Raw genomic sequence first — 15,353 nt, forward strand, 5'->3', positions numbered from 1 at the left:
TTGTCAAACACAGGTTAACACCGCACAAAAAGTAAAATTACCAAGAGAAAATAATCATCTCAGAAGCACCTTAGCCATAAGAATTTCCACTATATGTTCCTATTCAAGAGTCAGTTTAATCCCAATATGTGCTGTAGCTTTTAAATCCACACTTTCAATGGTTTTTCACACAAAAAGAATATATTTTTCCTATATTTAATGCAATAACTGGCTCTTCAGTTTGCTCATTTGATCACTGACAAAAAAATACTCCAAGTTAATATACTGTCTTTGCTAAGAAGTAAAACTTACCTAATATGTAGATAGTCTTCTGATCACTTTTCTGACCAAGAGCATTAGTGACCTTACAGATATAAGTCCCAGTGTAGTTATAAGTCAAAGGGCTGCTGAATTGCAGAGTATTGTTAACAGCCAACAATCCTTCAGGCCACTGTCCATCCAACCTAAAAGAACAGTTATATTTCAAATGTGTATATTTATAACTAGTTTAAACAGAAGGAGTTTAAAATAATATTGCCAATAATCTCTAGAATGAATTTTTCACTGTGCTCTGACACTTCCAGTGGGCTTCCCTTCAATATTCTCAGTGTACACCTGAAGGTTTACTCAGTATTTAATTTCTGGGCAAAATCCTTTAAATGTCAGATCTGCTGGAACTAGCAAGCTGTCTAAAATCAACACTTCTACAGCTAAGCAAACAACATCTCAAAAGGACTTGGAGGAACAAGACAACCCAAGCTCTGAAAACTAACAGTCTAAGAAGCACTTCTGCTGTCCGGATTAGCTGCCTGTTCATTTGCATCCAGTAGATATTTCTGTCCATACATTCTTAATTTGGAGGACATTTTGACTAGAACTTCTGAGCAAGAATTCCAGCACTTTCTCCTCTCCTGAACTGTGTTTTCTTACCTCCCATCACTCTTCTGTCTAAATTACAGCACTGAAATGGAATGTGGTACTTGGCAATACACCTGGGGAAACAACTGGCTGAATAATTATTTTTTATCAATTGACTTTTCTAAATCTATCATTTCCCTGTACAATTCTGTCTGAGATTGCAGTAACAACTGCATAAACGCAGGAGAAAAAGGGAAGGACAAAGGCCCTGGAACTATTCTAACAGAGTTGCCAACTGTCCATTAAACATCTGTAATTCCATGCTATTGAAATCCATTTTGATTTATCTAAGTACCTATTAACGGCCAAGCAGGCCTAAATCAATATTCAAACTAGATCACTAGATGACAATATCTTGAAAGCATTTAGAAAGTGTGATTTTCTTTAAAGTAGTATTGAACAAAAAGGCAACCATCACTTTAAAACAGGTACTCAAAGGAAAAGAAACAAACACTTGACAGTTAACACTAAATACAATCTTCAGAAAATGTAGTTCAAGACAAGATCCCTAGTCCTTTGCTGTGTTTATTGCCCAGAATTGCTGATAAAAGTCATCAGTCACATACTTCATAATTCACAGTACCAGAAGTACTTATTTCAAGAAATGTTATAAAAACAGTCAAGTGGTTTGAAAGCTCTATCCAAATAAAGTTCTCATACATGCAACATTTAAAAATATTACTAACCATGAAAATCTCACTATCCCAGTAAATACAATGCCATCTTGGATTCCAAGGGACAAATCTCCTTGGTAAGGTAGTTCTACAACCTATTGTAATCTGATACCAGTCAAACAGTACACAGTTCAACACAGCACTTCTCCAAGCTCAAGCTACCCTTCTTTTACATGGATTTCCCCCCTACACATGAACTTTCTTATTCACTAGTACTAGATTTTTGGATGGGTTTTGTTGGTGCTCAGAAAGGCATACCAGGTTTATTCCAGAAAATTTAGATTTCCTGTAAAAGTTTCTTCCATTTTAAGTTTAGGAAGTCTAGCAATGATCTCTGAAGCTCAAATGGCTTTAACTGTATTTAAATAGCTTCATTTCTTCTAGAATTGTGAACATTTGTAGTATTGATTAGTTCTTACGTATGTTTCAAATTCAAATGAGAGAACTAAGAACCTAGTGCATCTGAAGAAGCAAATGGAATAGCTGTTGGGGGCTTTTTTTAAACACAGGAATTTTTATGCGCTGAAATTTCTCATCACAGTGATTTTGAGCTAAGCCTGGGATGGTAGTCCACAGATTCATGAAATGTGGATGATACATAAGCTTTTAAATTTTTTCATTAGAGGCATATGTAAATAATAGTTGGATGCTTATTAGAGTTATCGGTCTTTGCTCTACATGCTGTAACACAGAAAGCTCAGTATACCTTGAGTAACTAAAGACACTTTACCCTGAGAGTAATGACAAACTGTTTAGGCACATAAATTTACAAGATATCACCTGTATTCATACAAACACACATCTTGTACTCCCCTTTTAAAAAGCTGGATAAAACCAATATGACCAATACAAGTCACATATTCTTTGTTTTCAAAACATGCATTTACTGTAAGCAAAGTGATTATACCACTTGAATCATGTGCCAAGTCCCTTTTCATAAATATTTACCTGGTCCACATGAATTCCATAGGTAATGGATTTGCATCGGCATTACATTTGAGCTGAACATTTCCTCTTCCAATGAACCAGTTTCCATCATACCCAGTTACTGAAACTTCTGGGGTATCTGACAAAAAAAAATCATCTATGAACAATCACAATTTTTACATTAAAAGTGAATCGTGTGTAAGATTGTTAGAACAGACAGGTACTTTTCTCCTGTGGTTTTTTTTTTGTTGTGTGCTTTAGTTGCTGGTTGCCTTTTTGTTTTTAATTTGAAGACCACCACCAAAATACACAGAGAGCATGATACAATTCCAAGCTACAACATTAATATGCAGCAGTGAACAAAAGTTTTGATCAGTGCAACTTTCCCAGTGTGTTTTCAGCAACCACACAGCACCCGGAGAAGTAAGAGGACTTCAGAAAAAAAGAATCAGTTTCATGTTTTTGGGAAGGAGGAATGGTAACTTAGAACTACTCCTCACTAACAAGATACAGCAAAGGACCAGAAACAACCTTGGGAGAAACCGGATAATTAAGAAATCAACAAAAAGTTCACAGATGCCAACTGTAAAGATTAAATTATCCATTGACATCAAAATATAGAATTATGTTATGGCCTTAAAAGGCCAGGAGGTGATTTCAGAGAGGTGTTGGAAAAATACTTAAAAGCCAAGGAACAGACAAGCTAGTATGATTTGGGATAAACTCTGGAGCCAAAATGGAGAAACAGTTGCAAAAGCTAATAAGTGTTAGGGAAGACTGAAGAGCACATGCTGCTTCTCGCTTGTTGCTGCGTACCTTACTATACAACCTTGTTAGAAATTCTGAAACATGCATTAACACTAATCTCAGATGAAAATATTGAAGACCAACTTGCACCCTCACTTCATTTTCAACAGGAAACAATTATTTTATTCACTGTTTGAGACAATACAAATCCTCTTCAGTTTTATTTCTGTATCAATGACCCTCCAATCTAGAACTTTATTTCAAGACCAATAAAATAAAGCAGTGTTAATCACTATTTTATGCCAAAATAAGTGATTCTTTACCAAACAGAACAAAACCAAGCCAAAATGAAATTCTAGTCAAATCAAAACAGCCAAGTCTACTTTTCCCAGCCACTACATTTGTTCTACTTGAACTGACAGACTTCTGTGATTTAGGAACTTTAAAGCAGCACACAGCCAAGACAGGCCACCAAAGGACCAACACGAAAATAGCTGGTTTTGTTCACATATGTACTGTCTAACAAAAAGGGACCGCATGCCTAAAGCTTACTTGTCTTAACTGGTTTTAACTAAGCAACACTGTAAGCCACTTTGTTTTGTATTCACATCTTTTAAAAGCCATAAATTTTTTAAAGAAGCCCGGTGCAGGTTTGAATTATATTATTATGTTCTTGTTTCCTTGTGCTAGTTAGAGTGGACAAAGCTTGGTGAATAATCCGAAAGTAACTTAAGACCTATTTTCAACTTAGCATCTCATACATGAATTTCCATTAGCATTTTTAATACTGCTGAAATTGTAAGACACTATAAACAGCTTTTGTATCAACCCTCATGTATATCCATGATTCAATATCCAAAACAGTAGAAATGTAACAGTATTCTAACTTCATGACTTTATTTTCCATAGAGACCCTAGGCTTTTACTCCTGTCTGACCTGCCTCTTACTGCAGCTTTTCTATACAGTTTCCATTTTCCTGAAGCAGAAAGTGCTCATCTCTTTCCCGTGGAACACTGATTAAGGGGAAAGTTGCAAGATACAAACCAGGAGTAATTACCTCACAGAATACTTACACTGTATGTCCAACACGTAAGTGTATCGCATCTCCTTTTCAAAGGTGGGGTGCCTCACAACACAAGTTATGTGTCTTCCTCTAGCAAATCGTGTTGGGACAATCACATAGTGGCTTACAATTGTCACTGTTTCATTTGGAAACAAAGTAGAGGTGGATTCCATTTCACCAAGGCCTCCTTCCCAGTCAATCTGCGCAGCAGGTTTTCCAATGGCTGCTGTACAAGTGGCTGCTACTGTCCTATTTGCACCATCTATTAGAGGGTTTGGTCCTTTCTTTAAGCTCACAACAGGTTCAACTAAGGAGGGGGAAAAAAAGGAGATTTAAACAAGAATTCCACATCTTTGAAAGTGTCACTACTTAAGTTAAACAAGATCTAATCCGCTTGCAAATGCTCATGTTAATCAGACATCCTAGAAGACCACGCATATCTCAAGAGATGATAGTTCCACAAGGCTTTGGCCTGCTGACACTACCTGTACTGTCAGTTTGTGTCACTTGAAATCTACTTCAGTGTTCTAACATTAGGAGTTTAAGCTTTTCTTGATCACTGTTATAGAAATTACTTCCAAGCTGCATCTTTATTATATATACAAACTACACACTGAATAAAGGATTAATAAGTACACAGAAATATGCAATTGTACATGAAATTTATCTAAGTTTTTAATATACAAAGTAAGCTATATGGAAATAAAATTTCAGTAACAAAATACAATAAAAATAAAATTCATTGTTTTATATAAAAATAAAATTTTTGCCTATATATATATTTTGCCTACATGGAACTCAATACTAAGACTAAAGTAATTTGCATGTGGAAGGAAGTGACCTCCTCATAAAGCCACTGCTCACCCCAAAATTTTAAAAACTTGGGGAACACAATTCTTTCTAAAAGGAAGTTGAGCACTTCATGGACGAGTCTACTGCTGAGGGCTATAGACTAAAAAGCTTCCAAAAAATTTCCTTTTGGTTTAGCAAATCTGTTTTGGCCCTGTACAAGCCACCCACCAGCTGCAGCCCAAGTCAGAAGAACTACCTGGTGCTTCAGATACAAACCATGGCTGGGCTGTTTTAGAATGGCCCATTTGTGTCACCAGTTCTGTAAGGGACAGGCTTGCAGTAGTGTACTAGCCTGTTCCACAATCCTGGTCTCTTGCTCTAATCTGGCTACTGAAGTCCTCTGAAGGAAGGTCATTGCTACTCACCATAATGCTTCAGAATCCACCTCAGTGGATCAGCCCTCACTAATCACAAAGCAGAGATAAATCTTGCAAGTTCTGTGCCTTTCAGTATCAGAAGGAAAAAAGTTAGTTCATGGAATTTCTTTCCAATAAATTGAAGCTGACCCACAGACACATCTTGTAAGAGAACAGAGCAAAGTACCATACCTGGCAAGTTCTCCAACTACCTATACCTTCCAAAGATAAATTTTTTCAGCTTCAGCCCATTTAGTGCCAGGATCAGTTTTTGACTGTTTTCTGCTCAGTCTAACACTGTTCATGTCTGAACAAGTTGGTTTATCATTTGCTCAATTATACTAAAAGAAAAGGCAACTATTAAATGGATAACCTTACAAAAAACGTATCTTCTGTTCTATGCATAGAAATGGTTGAAGAATACAAGTTGTTAGGAAACTGAAGGATTGTTTGGGCAGATACCAAGAGCAAATTATTCTACTTTGCTTCTCTGAATGACCACCCTGTGAGATTTGTTAGTAACCCTACTGAAAATAAGCCAATAGCAGGTTATTTTCTACCAAGTTGCACACTCACTCTTCTAGATCTGAAGTATTTTTAATACAGCTTCTTTCAAAATCTGATTCCCTGCTCTGCAACACCAGCAACAGCTAGAGCTTTGTGCAGTAAGCTTGCATATCTGAGCTGATGTACATATGAAGCATTGTCTCATCTGCCAAACAAGCCTTTAAAACCTAGTATGAAGAACTTGACATAACATAGCTTTGTTATTTGACCCACAATTTGGTTTTCCTGATTTAACATGAACTCTACTGCCTTGTCCTTCCAAAATCAGTGGTAGAGATTTCTTCAATAGCTTCTGTAGCATTACTAAAATGCAGAAGTATAAACCCAAATTTATATTTAGAATTTTACATACATGAAAGTTCTAATTTTTGCTGTATTTCTCCCTTCCAAAGATTTCCATAATAGTAAAATAAATTAAATTAGCAGCTATCATTAGCATTTCATGCCAAAACTCTAGACTCAAATAATTTCAGCTGGAAATAACAGCTTGATATGTTCTATTCCTTTGATTTTTCTTCAAAACAAAATATGCAACTGTGTAATTTTTTCTCCACCTCTTTGTGAAGGGATATGTAAGTAAACAAAAACTCTTATCTAAGTTGTTGTCCAGATGTCCAGACCCAAAGAAGACTACTCAATACTGTACTTTTAGAAAAAGAAGCCTTCAAGCAGCATGACAGACAAATTTTAAACACCTGCTTTCTCAAATGATACCAGAGATTTGTCAGTTTGAGTTCATTGTGCAATATTTGGTTTTACATTTGTCAACTAGACACCAAAGGTAAACTATTCAAAACTACTCAGCGTCATAAAATACACTTAGTCCCAGTCCTACCTGTTTCCATGTTTAGTTTTTTTTTTATACATCAGAAATGTTTAGGCTTCTATTGTCATATCTTCTCATAAATTGTGATTCTTGTACGACACATCAACTGCAAGGTAACTAAATAACCACATACTGAAAAACTGAAAGCAGCTGTTAGGATACTTATTTCTATAGTTTATCATTCAGGACTACTCTGTCCCAACAACTGAAACAAAACAAGCAGAAGCCCAGATACTTATTCTATGGCCTTTCTAGATGTTTCAGTCATGGATTAAGAAGTATCTGGTTAATGAATCCATAATTACAAGGGGGTACTGACATCTCATCTCTCACAGTGCAAAACAGTTTTACCATTTTCAATTTGGAAAACAGATTATCCAAAGCAGGGTTTTGGCATTCTTTTTGGTTTAATTTTTTGTTTTGTGGAAGTGTAATTTCTATATGCAGTCCTCTTATCCCAGGACCATTCGTTGTACCACATGAGTGTGATTTTTAACGACTTTCTCTGCCCACAGTGGTGGTGGAGGCCACAAGAGGCAGCTGGGAGAACATTAGAGAAGCTGCTACACTCACTCAGTAGAAACCTTATGCTCTATTTAGGCCAAATTAAAAAGATAGTGAGGACAATGCTTTGTGTGGAAAAAGGAGCCATCAATCCCCTAAGATGCAAAAGCAAGACCTACTTCCACAGTGTGAGAGCAACATAATGGCGTGAACTATACTTGAGTATTAAAGACAGGATGGCTGAAGCATGGAAGATAGATGGGCAGTTGTTCAAAAGGTCTCAACTAATTTGCCCATCTATGCTTGCACTTTTACAGACTCATGACCACCACCTAATTTAACCCAGCTTATTCAACCTTCACCTTACATTCAACATAGGCATACCAGAAATCTCTTGCTGCTCTGGTCCTTATACTTTTTTACAGAAAATGAACAGAATACAGCATCCAGACATGAGCATTAAATCTTACTGCATCAAGTTTCGAGGCCAAAAAGCTGCTTCTTGGTTTTCCTGTACTTCATAAGCCTTTTTCAATTGCTTCTGTTGGTTTTAAAACTGAGCACACTGGGCACAGGTCTGGATGATGTTGGCATGATTACAACACACAGGATTATTTCGTCCCAACATTAAATTCATTGATTCCTTGGCAATAGCATGACACTGGAAATTGTCATTTTCTTCATCACATCTGACATGCACTTCATTAACTTCTTTCCAAAACACTATTTCAAGTTTTTATTTTCTCTCACCTCAAAACCAGGAGCTTTATCTTTCTGTGTACTTTATCCTGTATGCTAATTAATACTTAATGATTAACTTATTAGGGTTTTCTTGTTTTAAGAGTTTGGGGGGGAGGCAGTTTGCCTCTTTGTTTTAAGGCCAGTAAGTTCGCTAATTTGCCATCTACTTGATACTTCTTCTTTCTTCTGAGTATTCTGTAGCACCCAATATCTATACTGCCTGACATGCACAATCTTTTAATTCCTAATTGGAAGACTTTCTGCATTAGAGTGTCTAGGATCTAATTCATGACCTATGCCTTTGACACTCCTTTGTACAATTCATTCCTCACTTGTAGCATCAGTAAGAGCTAGGCTGCAGAGGAACAAGACCTACTTGGATCAATACCCATGATAAGAAATCCAACTTAGCAAGACAGAGTTAAACCAAACCAAGTATTTTAAGTAGTCATGGGCAGCACTCAAGTTAATCACATAAAAATTATATCAGCTCTGCAAGCTACCCAGCCACAAGCCCTTTCTTCTGCCCTGAGACACCAGTTTGCCTCATTTGGTCAGCATCATGGGATCTTGGGGAAACCAACAGCTTGACACAAAAATTATTTGCCATTTTTTGCAAAGTTTAACAAGGTAAGTTTGGCAAATCAAAGTTTCAGAAAAGTTCAATATATCTGTTTGATTCTAAAAGCATTTTCGTATTTCTACTGTCTTAACCTCTTCTTTTACAGTGCATTTCCTTAAGATGACATGAAGCACTAAACAAAGCAAACTGGGAGTGGGCAAAGTCACCAAACATGGCTCATCTGTTAAACTTGGGGCACACAAGAAGTTTTAAATATGGTCTTAAGTGATCAGTGCGCTGTGGCAAAACATAGGGCATTTTATCTTGCAGCTATTTCTTTCTTCCATTTGTCTTCAGTGTGTCCACTTTATAGTGTAAAAGCATCTAGTACATGACTAAGTATGTCCACTACACAGGGGAAGGAAACAAATTCTTCGCTGAATAAGAACAGACAGGGACTAGGAAAAAAGGCAGTCCTACTTCAACTGGAAACAGCCTCAGTCTTAGAACAGGAACTTTTTCCCTTACTTAAGGAAGAGTTTTTTGTACCAGTGGGAGAATGCAGCCAATGTATCATTGAAGATTATTTTAAGTTACATCAAGATTTAAATTACAGCAATTGCATGCCTTAAGATTCTGATGAGCTTGGAATTGCTGAGTTCAGGCCAGCAAAGTTCACAATTTATTAATTTACAAACATATTCTGAACATCATTACTTCCCCAGTATTTTGACAGTTTAAGCCTACAAGTCAGTGTAGCAAAGAGTTTCTAAAAGGACAGAAAATACACAGCTGAGGCCATAGAATTTAAGTCCAACAGAGGGTTAGCTACCTAGTGGTACATGCAAGCAAAGCCGCTGGTAACTAGGATGGAAAAGCATCTTTGCAAATAACAGCTGGGTTTTGCCATTTAGAGAGTCCTGAGAGACTTACAGCAATTGGCAATCATCTACATCAAAAATGAAAAAAGCTATGATCAGAACCACTGCATGCCTGACTAATGCTTCTTTGCTTATTTCAAATGCAATTTTTCATAACATATATTCAATGAAACAAGTTGTGGTCCTTTAACTCTTCCAAATGTAGAATAATAAGCACATGAAACATACATGTGCTTTCCAAGTTCCTCCAGAAACCTGATATTATGAGTGCAAAATGGACATAATAACTAATGTTACCTGAAAAAAACCCCAATCTTAGAAAGAGGAACTAACTAGAAAAGGTGCGGGGAGGTAGTAACAAATTCCCACAGCTTACTGGTAAAGCATGATAGCTGAAACCTGAAATGAAGAGACTGCTTCAATAACCACACACATAGCCACTTGCAGTACTGATGGAAGTCAGGTGAAAAAGAGAACCATAAGACCACATGCTTTGTGCATCACACAGAATTTTGGTGAAGTTACTGGTTTCAAATTGGATTAAGCCAGTTGCTTTAATGCATTTATTTTGCCCCACCTTGTGGTGAAAACCAGTTTACATACGGCGCTACAGCCCTCTGATTAATCCCATTGAATATTCTACTACTATGAAAAGCTGGTATCAAAGACCAAGAGATGATCCTAAAAAGCACACCTGCTTACAGAAATAGTCATTCACAACCATCTCAGCTACAGAAAATATCATTTTACTCCTGGGCTAAGAGATACAGAAGTACCTTACATCAGTACAAGAAGAACACTCTTGTAAGGAGAGGGCAACTTAATAACAGGCTTTCAAGTTTCAGGGTAATAATTTTACCTCACACTGCAGTAACACCTGAGTTACTTGCACTTCAGCACTAATTCCTTATGACAGCAATACTCAGCCCTCAACAAGATGGAGAAAATTAGTGTAAACAAACCCTCAAGTCTATCAAAGTTTCACATTATGACTATCCACAAACAGTCAAGAGCTTAAATTGACTCTTTCTTTCCACAACTCCCAGCAGTCATCTAAGACAGTTTTGCTTTACATTTACGTTGTGCAAAGAACAGTTTGCATCACCAGACCTAAGCAGCTCTACTAAATTATCATGTTAGCAGCATATTTATAAAATCATAGAATTGCATTAGAAGGGACTTTTTGAAGGTCATCCAGTCCAATCCCCTTGCAATAAGCAGGGGAATCTTCAACTACACCAGGCTGCTGCAAAGTCCCATCCAAATGTTTCCAGGCACGGGACATCGACCCTCACTGGGAGCTCTCTAACCTCATTACAGATGATGGACTATTTCACTGAGACAAGCAGTTATCAACAAGGTTTAGAAATACCTGCTTTTTCTGAAGACTGGTGATTACCCACTACTAACTGAGGGAATTTAGCCAAGGCGGTAGCTAAACCCAAGTTCAGCAGCTTCCCAGCACATAGACAAAAGTCCCTGGTATCAGCATTGTCTGTCAAAGCTCTAAAACACTGCTAATACAAACTGAATGTTTGTTTTCAGCATAATGCCTAAATAGGAACTCATTATTTATTTTTAATAACTAGACACTCAAATAACAAGTTCTAAAGAAGCAAGAACCAAAAGAAGTCTCCTCTGTGACATTAGTAAAAATTGTACACCTGTAATGAAAGCCCAGCAAACACATATTTTGCATTTTCTTTAGGTTAAATGGTAAAATTCAACTTATTTGTAAGTTATTTGCAGAATTTTGCTTTCAAAAAAAAGCTGACTTACCTAATACTGTTACAGTTGTTGATGACTGTGTATTTCCAAGTGGGAATGTAACTGCCTTGCAAACATATTCTCCTGCATCAGAAAAGCTTACATTTTTTAAGATGATTGTTGCATCAGTAAGTGAGTAGTTTTTAAATGCCACTCTTCCTTGGTATTCTCCTTGAACAGATATTCCATATTCAGGGTGATGAACAGCAATAGTCTGTGAACTTTTACCATCTATCTTCTCCCAGGAAACTTGTGTTATTGTTTCATTTACATCAATTACGCATTTCAGTGCAACCTTCTTCCCCCAAACTGCTGTCACATGTGGATCAACGACCGGTCCAGCTAAGGCACCTAAAAACAAAGCAAGTGTTAGCTGCTACACAAGAAAGACATGTTGCTTGGTTTTCACAGTAAGCCTTCTTCCATAATTAGCTTACCTTTATAGAAGGGAATTCCTGCTTTTTTTCTGATTAACTGATTCACAACAGTGTTGGAATACTACAGAAACACATTTCAAGCAAAAACATCAAACCTAGGCACAGATCAATCATTTTTCAGAGGATACTACCACTAATACACAACTTCATATAAAAACAACCTGACAATTGTGTAACTGGGTAACAGTCTTTTGGGAATTTAACTGGATATGAACATTCTGGATATGAACACAGATTTACCAAAACCACAAGACATGGTACTTTTTAGCAGTCTGATTACTGATCTAGAGCATCAAGCAAAAACTTATGTTAACTACTGCACTTACGTGTTTCTCCTTCAATAATCTTTATGAAGTCATATCTTTTATAAGTAGAAATAAGTGAAACTTCTAGCACTTACCATACCAGTAAATACTTAAACAGCAAAGCAACAATTAAAAAAAAACAAACAAAAAAGCCCCTATCAAAATCCCACAAACCACTCCATGTTTACAGTGGCAGTCACTCAAAGACCTCAACTTGAGCTCTCCTACCCTACCTCCTAATGAAGACATTTACCATCATACATATGCAATCCTTCTGCTTCAGTGCAGTGGTGTGTCTTCACACAAGATCTTGTCTCAGACAGTAAATATGCAAGAGTAGGCATAGGCAAGTGCTTGCTTAGGATTCAACATATTTCTGCTTAATACCTAAAATGTCTTCCACAGTTGCAACTACATTCTAAGCTCAGCATTTTACACCACCCTCCTTTCAAAAAAGGAAATCCGCTAGGACAAAGCAGTTCAGTATACCATAGGTTCACAACTTCTTTTGCCAACAGATGGTCCAGCAACTTGACTCATTAGCTCTCTTGGAGCAAACTGACCTGATGAAAAAGAACTAAAGTCTTAGTCCACAGTGTATTTCCTTTTTCTGAGCTCAGATTCTAACAGAGCTATTTCAAATGCTCTGATTCTCTCTTCAGATACCAAGTCAGTACTCAAGCTGTAACTGAAGAAGTTCACTGATGAAGCAAAAGTCAAGTATAAATTTTATTAGCCCCATGCTCATAAGCATGAAGAAGTCATCCATCTTGAGACATGAGCTAGCTGCCTTTTCATTCACCAAACTCATACAAAAAGCAAGCCATGCATTCAGGAAATCAGTCCTTAAAAGTCTTTATCTACAAATCCATTGTTAAAAGCTTTCTCCTTCCCATTGGTTGATTTTTTCATCGTTCAAACTATTTCTCAGTCAATGAAGTCACCCAAAAAAGTGATTTAGCTATGGATTTCTTCAGTATAAAACCAGTGACTAACATCAATAGTACGAACACCTTAAGCTACACAAACGAGTCAAACTAAGCCAGAAATTCAGACCAATATTGTTGATACATCAGTAGCTAAGTGGGGCTGGTGAAGAGACAAAAATAATAAGAAAAGTGAAAAAACCCCATAACATGTTTCAAATAGAGACTATCTGCCATGACAAGTAGTGCAAGAACATTCTGTCTATTCTCCTCATGCCTTTTATCTAACACATTATTGTGACAGACACTGGAAAGAGGGCAGCTATTTGCAAACTGGAATGCAGAGTTCTGTCCAAAATTCAGCTCCACTTGCCATTGCTACATTTAAACATAAGGTGCAATGTTCCTTAATAAGTATTTGATTATTGCTTTCTACCTTATAAATAAATTCACAAGTTACATTTGTGAAATGAATTTCAGAATGCATAGGATATAAATATTCTGTAATGTAATTTAAGCAAAGAAAAACACTTTCAATCAGGAATCTGCTTTCTGCAACACTAAATCTACTGAATCTTAACCTATAATTTATCATAGTGATTAGATGAATATAACCCCAAACAGCTTAGTACTGAAAAACCACAAAAAAGTGAACTTACAAAAACCGTTCACACTTCTGCAGAAGGTAACAAACTAAACTGAAAAAATATCCCTGTTATCTGAACACATGAGCTCTTTTGCTTCCTTTTACTTTTTTTTTTTTTTGACAACTCTGCTTCCAGTAATTGGAGGCTTTAGCTACACAAAGATGACCATTGTACATTTAAAAAGTCAATACTCAATTTTCCCACCAAGGAATACTTCTAACAGCTCATTTGTGCTATGAGAACATTGTGTTCTCACATGAATTACATGAGTATTTTCAGAAGTCAAACTTTTTCATTGCTGCTATTTTCAAGATTTACAGACTGAACTGAGCAGGACTCATATATATTTATAGACATAAACACACTTGCAGGTATAGAATGTTGATCAGTTAGATCTTTTTTCTTCCCCTTCTCCAGCAAGGGAAGTAGAAAGCTAACATATCACTACTCCAAATTTTACATTTTTACATTCATCTTATCTTCTGACACATGGTCAGACTCCAAAGAGCAAAAAAACCCAAATCAACAAACAAACAAACTTATCTTCACAAATTATTTAACTTGAACTTACATACAGCTCATAAAACAGTATATAGACTCCAAAATGTTTAAAGTGCTAGAAATAGTTCAAATCTGACGTGCCAATGCCACATATTTGATTTGGAAGAGTATCTCCATCCAGTTATTATTTAACTAGCTGTAGTTGCAGAGCAATCAAGCTAATAGTTCAAACTAGCAAGCTAATTAACTTGCAGATATTCAGGGCTCTCCAAGGCTCAGGATGCTTAAGATAAGTATTTCCTTTGACATAACGACTTCCACTCAAGAGTCAGTATTCTGCTCACAGATTGTAATTGAATGACGAGCTACATGTCTCCCCCAAAATAACACATTTAGAGGCTCATAATGCACAAGGTTCTGAAGAACAAGCCACTTCAAGACCACACTATTCAGGTCCTTAACTGATCCAAATTTAGGACACACAGGCGCACAGAACGTGCATTTATTGTTTTAAAGAGGCCTGGCCCTCCTCCTCTTGAAATCTGACCTTTTCTGCCTCAGGTTCACAATATTGAAGTCTGTCATTCTCAACAAAACTTCTGGATACACTTTGTCCTTTCTTAGTAATCAAGATGTTTTGTAAATTCTCAAGGTAAACACAGCATCATGAGGTTGTCTTTCTTTCTTTTTTCTTTATAGTTGCCCAAGCTTTTACAGATGTGCCTTCCCTTTCCTTTTTGCTTCCGTGGAATACATAAAATTGTACTGTTTCACACAGAGCCTGATAAGATTGCCATCTCAAGCACTTTTAACATGATTCAATTTCAGCTAAATCCCTATGCACTACCTGATTTTTGATCACAGTGATCCAATGCCATGCTTGGCAATAAAGTCAAGAATACTACCTGAAACAGCAAGGCAATGACTCTACTCATGCAACTTGACAGAATGTTTAAAGAGTAAACAAAGCAAAAAGATCCCTAAGGCTCACTTGCAGCATTAAAACTCACAGAACTAGGTGCTATCAAATACTGACCATGATAATATTTTCAACATCAATTCTGAATTAAGTTTCCCCTAATAATTGAAAAAAAGATACTGAGGAATTATAACAACCTTCATAACACAACAAAGTATTCATGATTTGGAATGACAGAATACTTTCCACATTG

The 15,353-nt window shown here is 36.6% G+C and overlaps 1 protein-coding gene across 4 annotated transcripts in view; it reads right to left on the reverse strand.

Annotated features, from left to right (window-relative positions):
* Nucleotides 1-15,353, reverse strand: part of NECTIN3 (nectin cell adhesion molecule 3) — a 60,297-nt gene that overhangs the window by 24,830 nt on the left and 20,114 nt on the right. For all 4 annotated transcript variants that reach the window (XM_058044626.1, XM_058044616.1, XM_058044635.1 and 1 more), the window contains exons 2-5: nucleotides 11,378-11,716; nucleotides 4,320-4,616; nucleotides 2,520-2,637; nucleotides 292-443 (exon numbers count right to left, since the gene is read on the reverse strand). In XM_058044626.1, the coding sequence (XP_057900609.1) occupies nucleotides 292-443; nucleotides 2,520-2,637; nucleotides 4,320-4,616; nucleotides 11,378-11,716 (906 nt within the window). The remainder of the gene's footprint in view (nucleotides 1-291; nucleotides 444-2,519; nucleotides 2,638-4,319; nucleotides 4,617-11,377; nucleotides 11,717-15,353) is intronic.

This window comes from Melospiza georgiana, chromosome 2 (assembly GCF_028018845.1).
Source record: "Melospiza georgiana isolate bMelGeo1 chromosome 2, bMelGeo1.pri, whole genome shotgun sequence".
Taxonomy (NCBI): domain Eukaryota; kingdom Metazoa; phylum Chordata; class Aves; order Passeriformes; family Passerellidae; genus Melospiza; species Melospiza georgiana.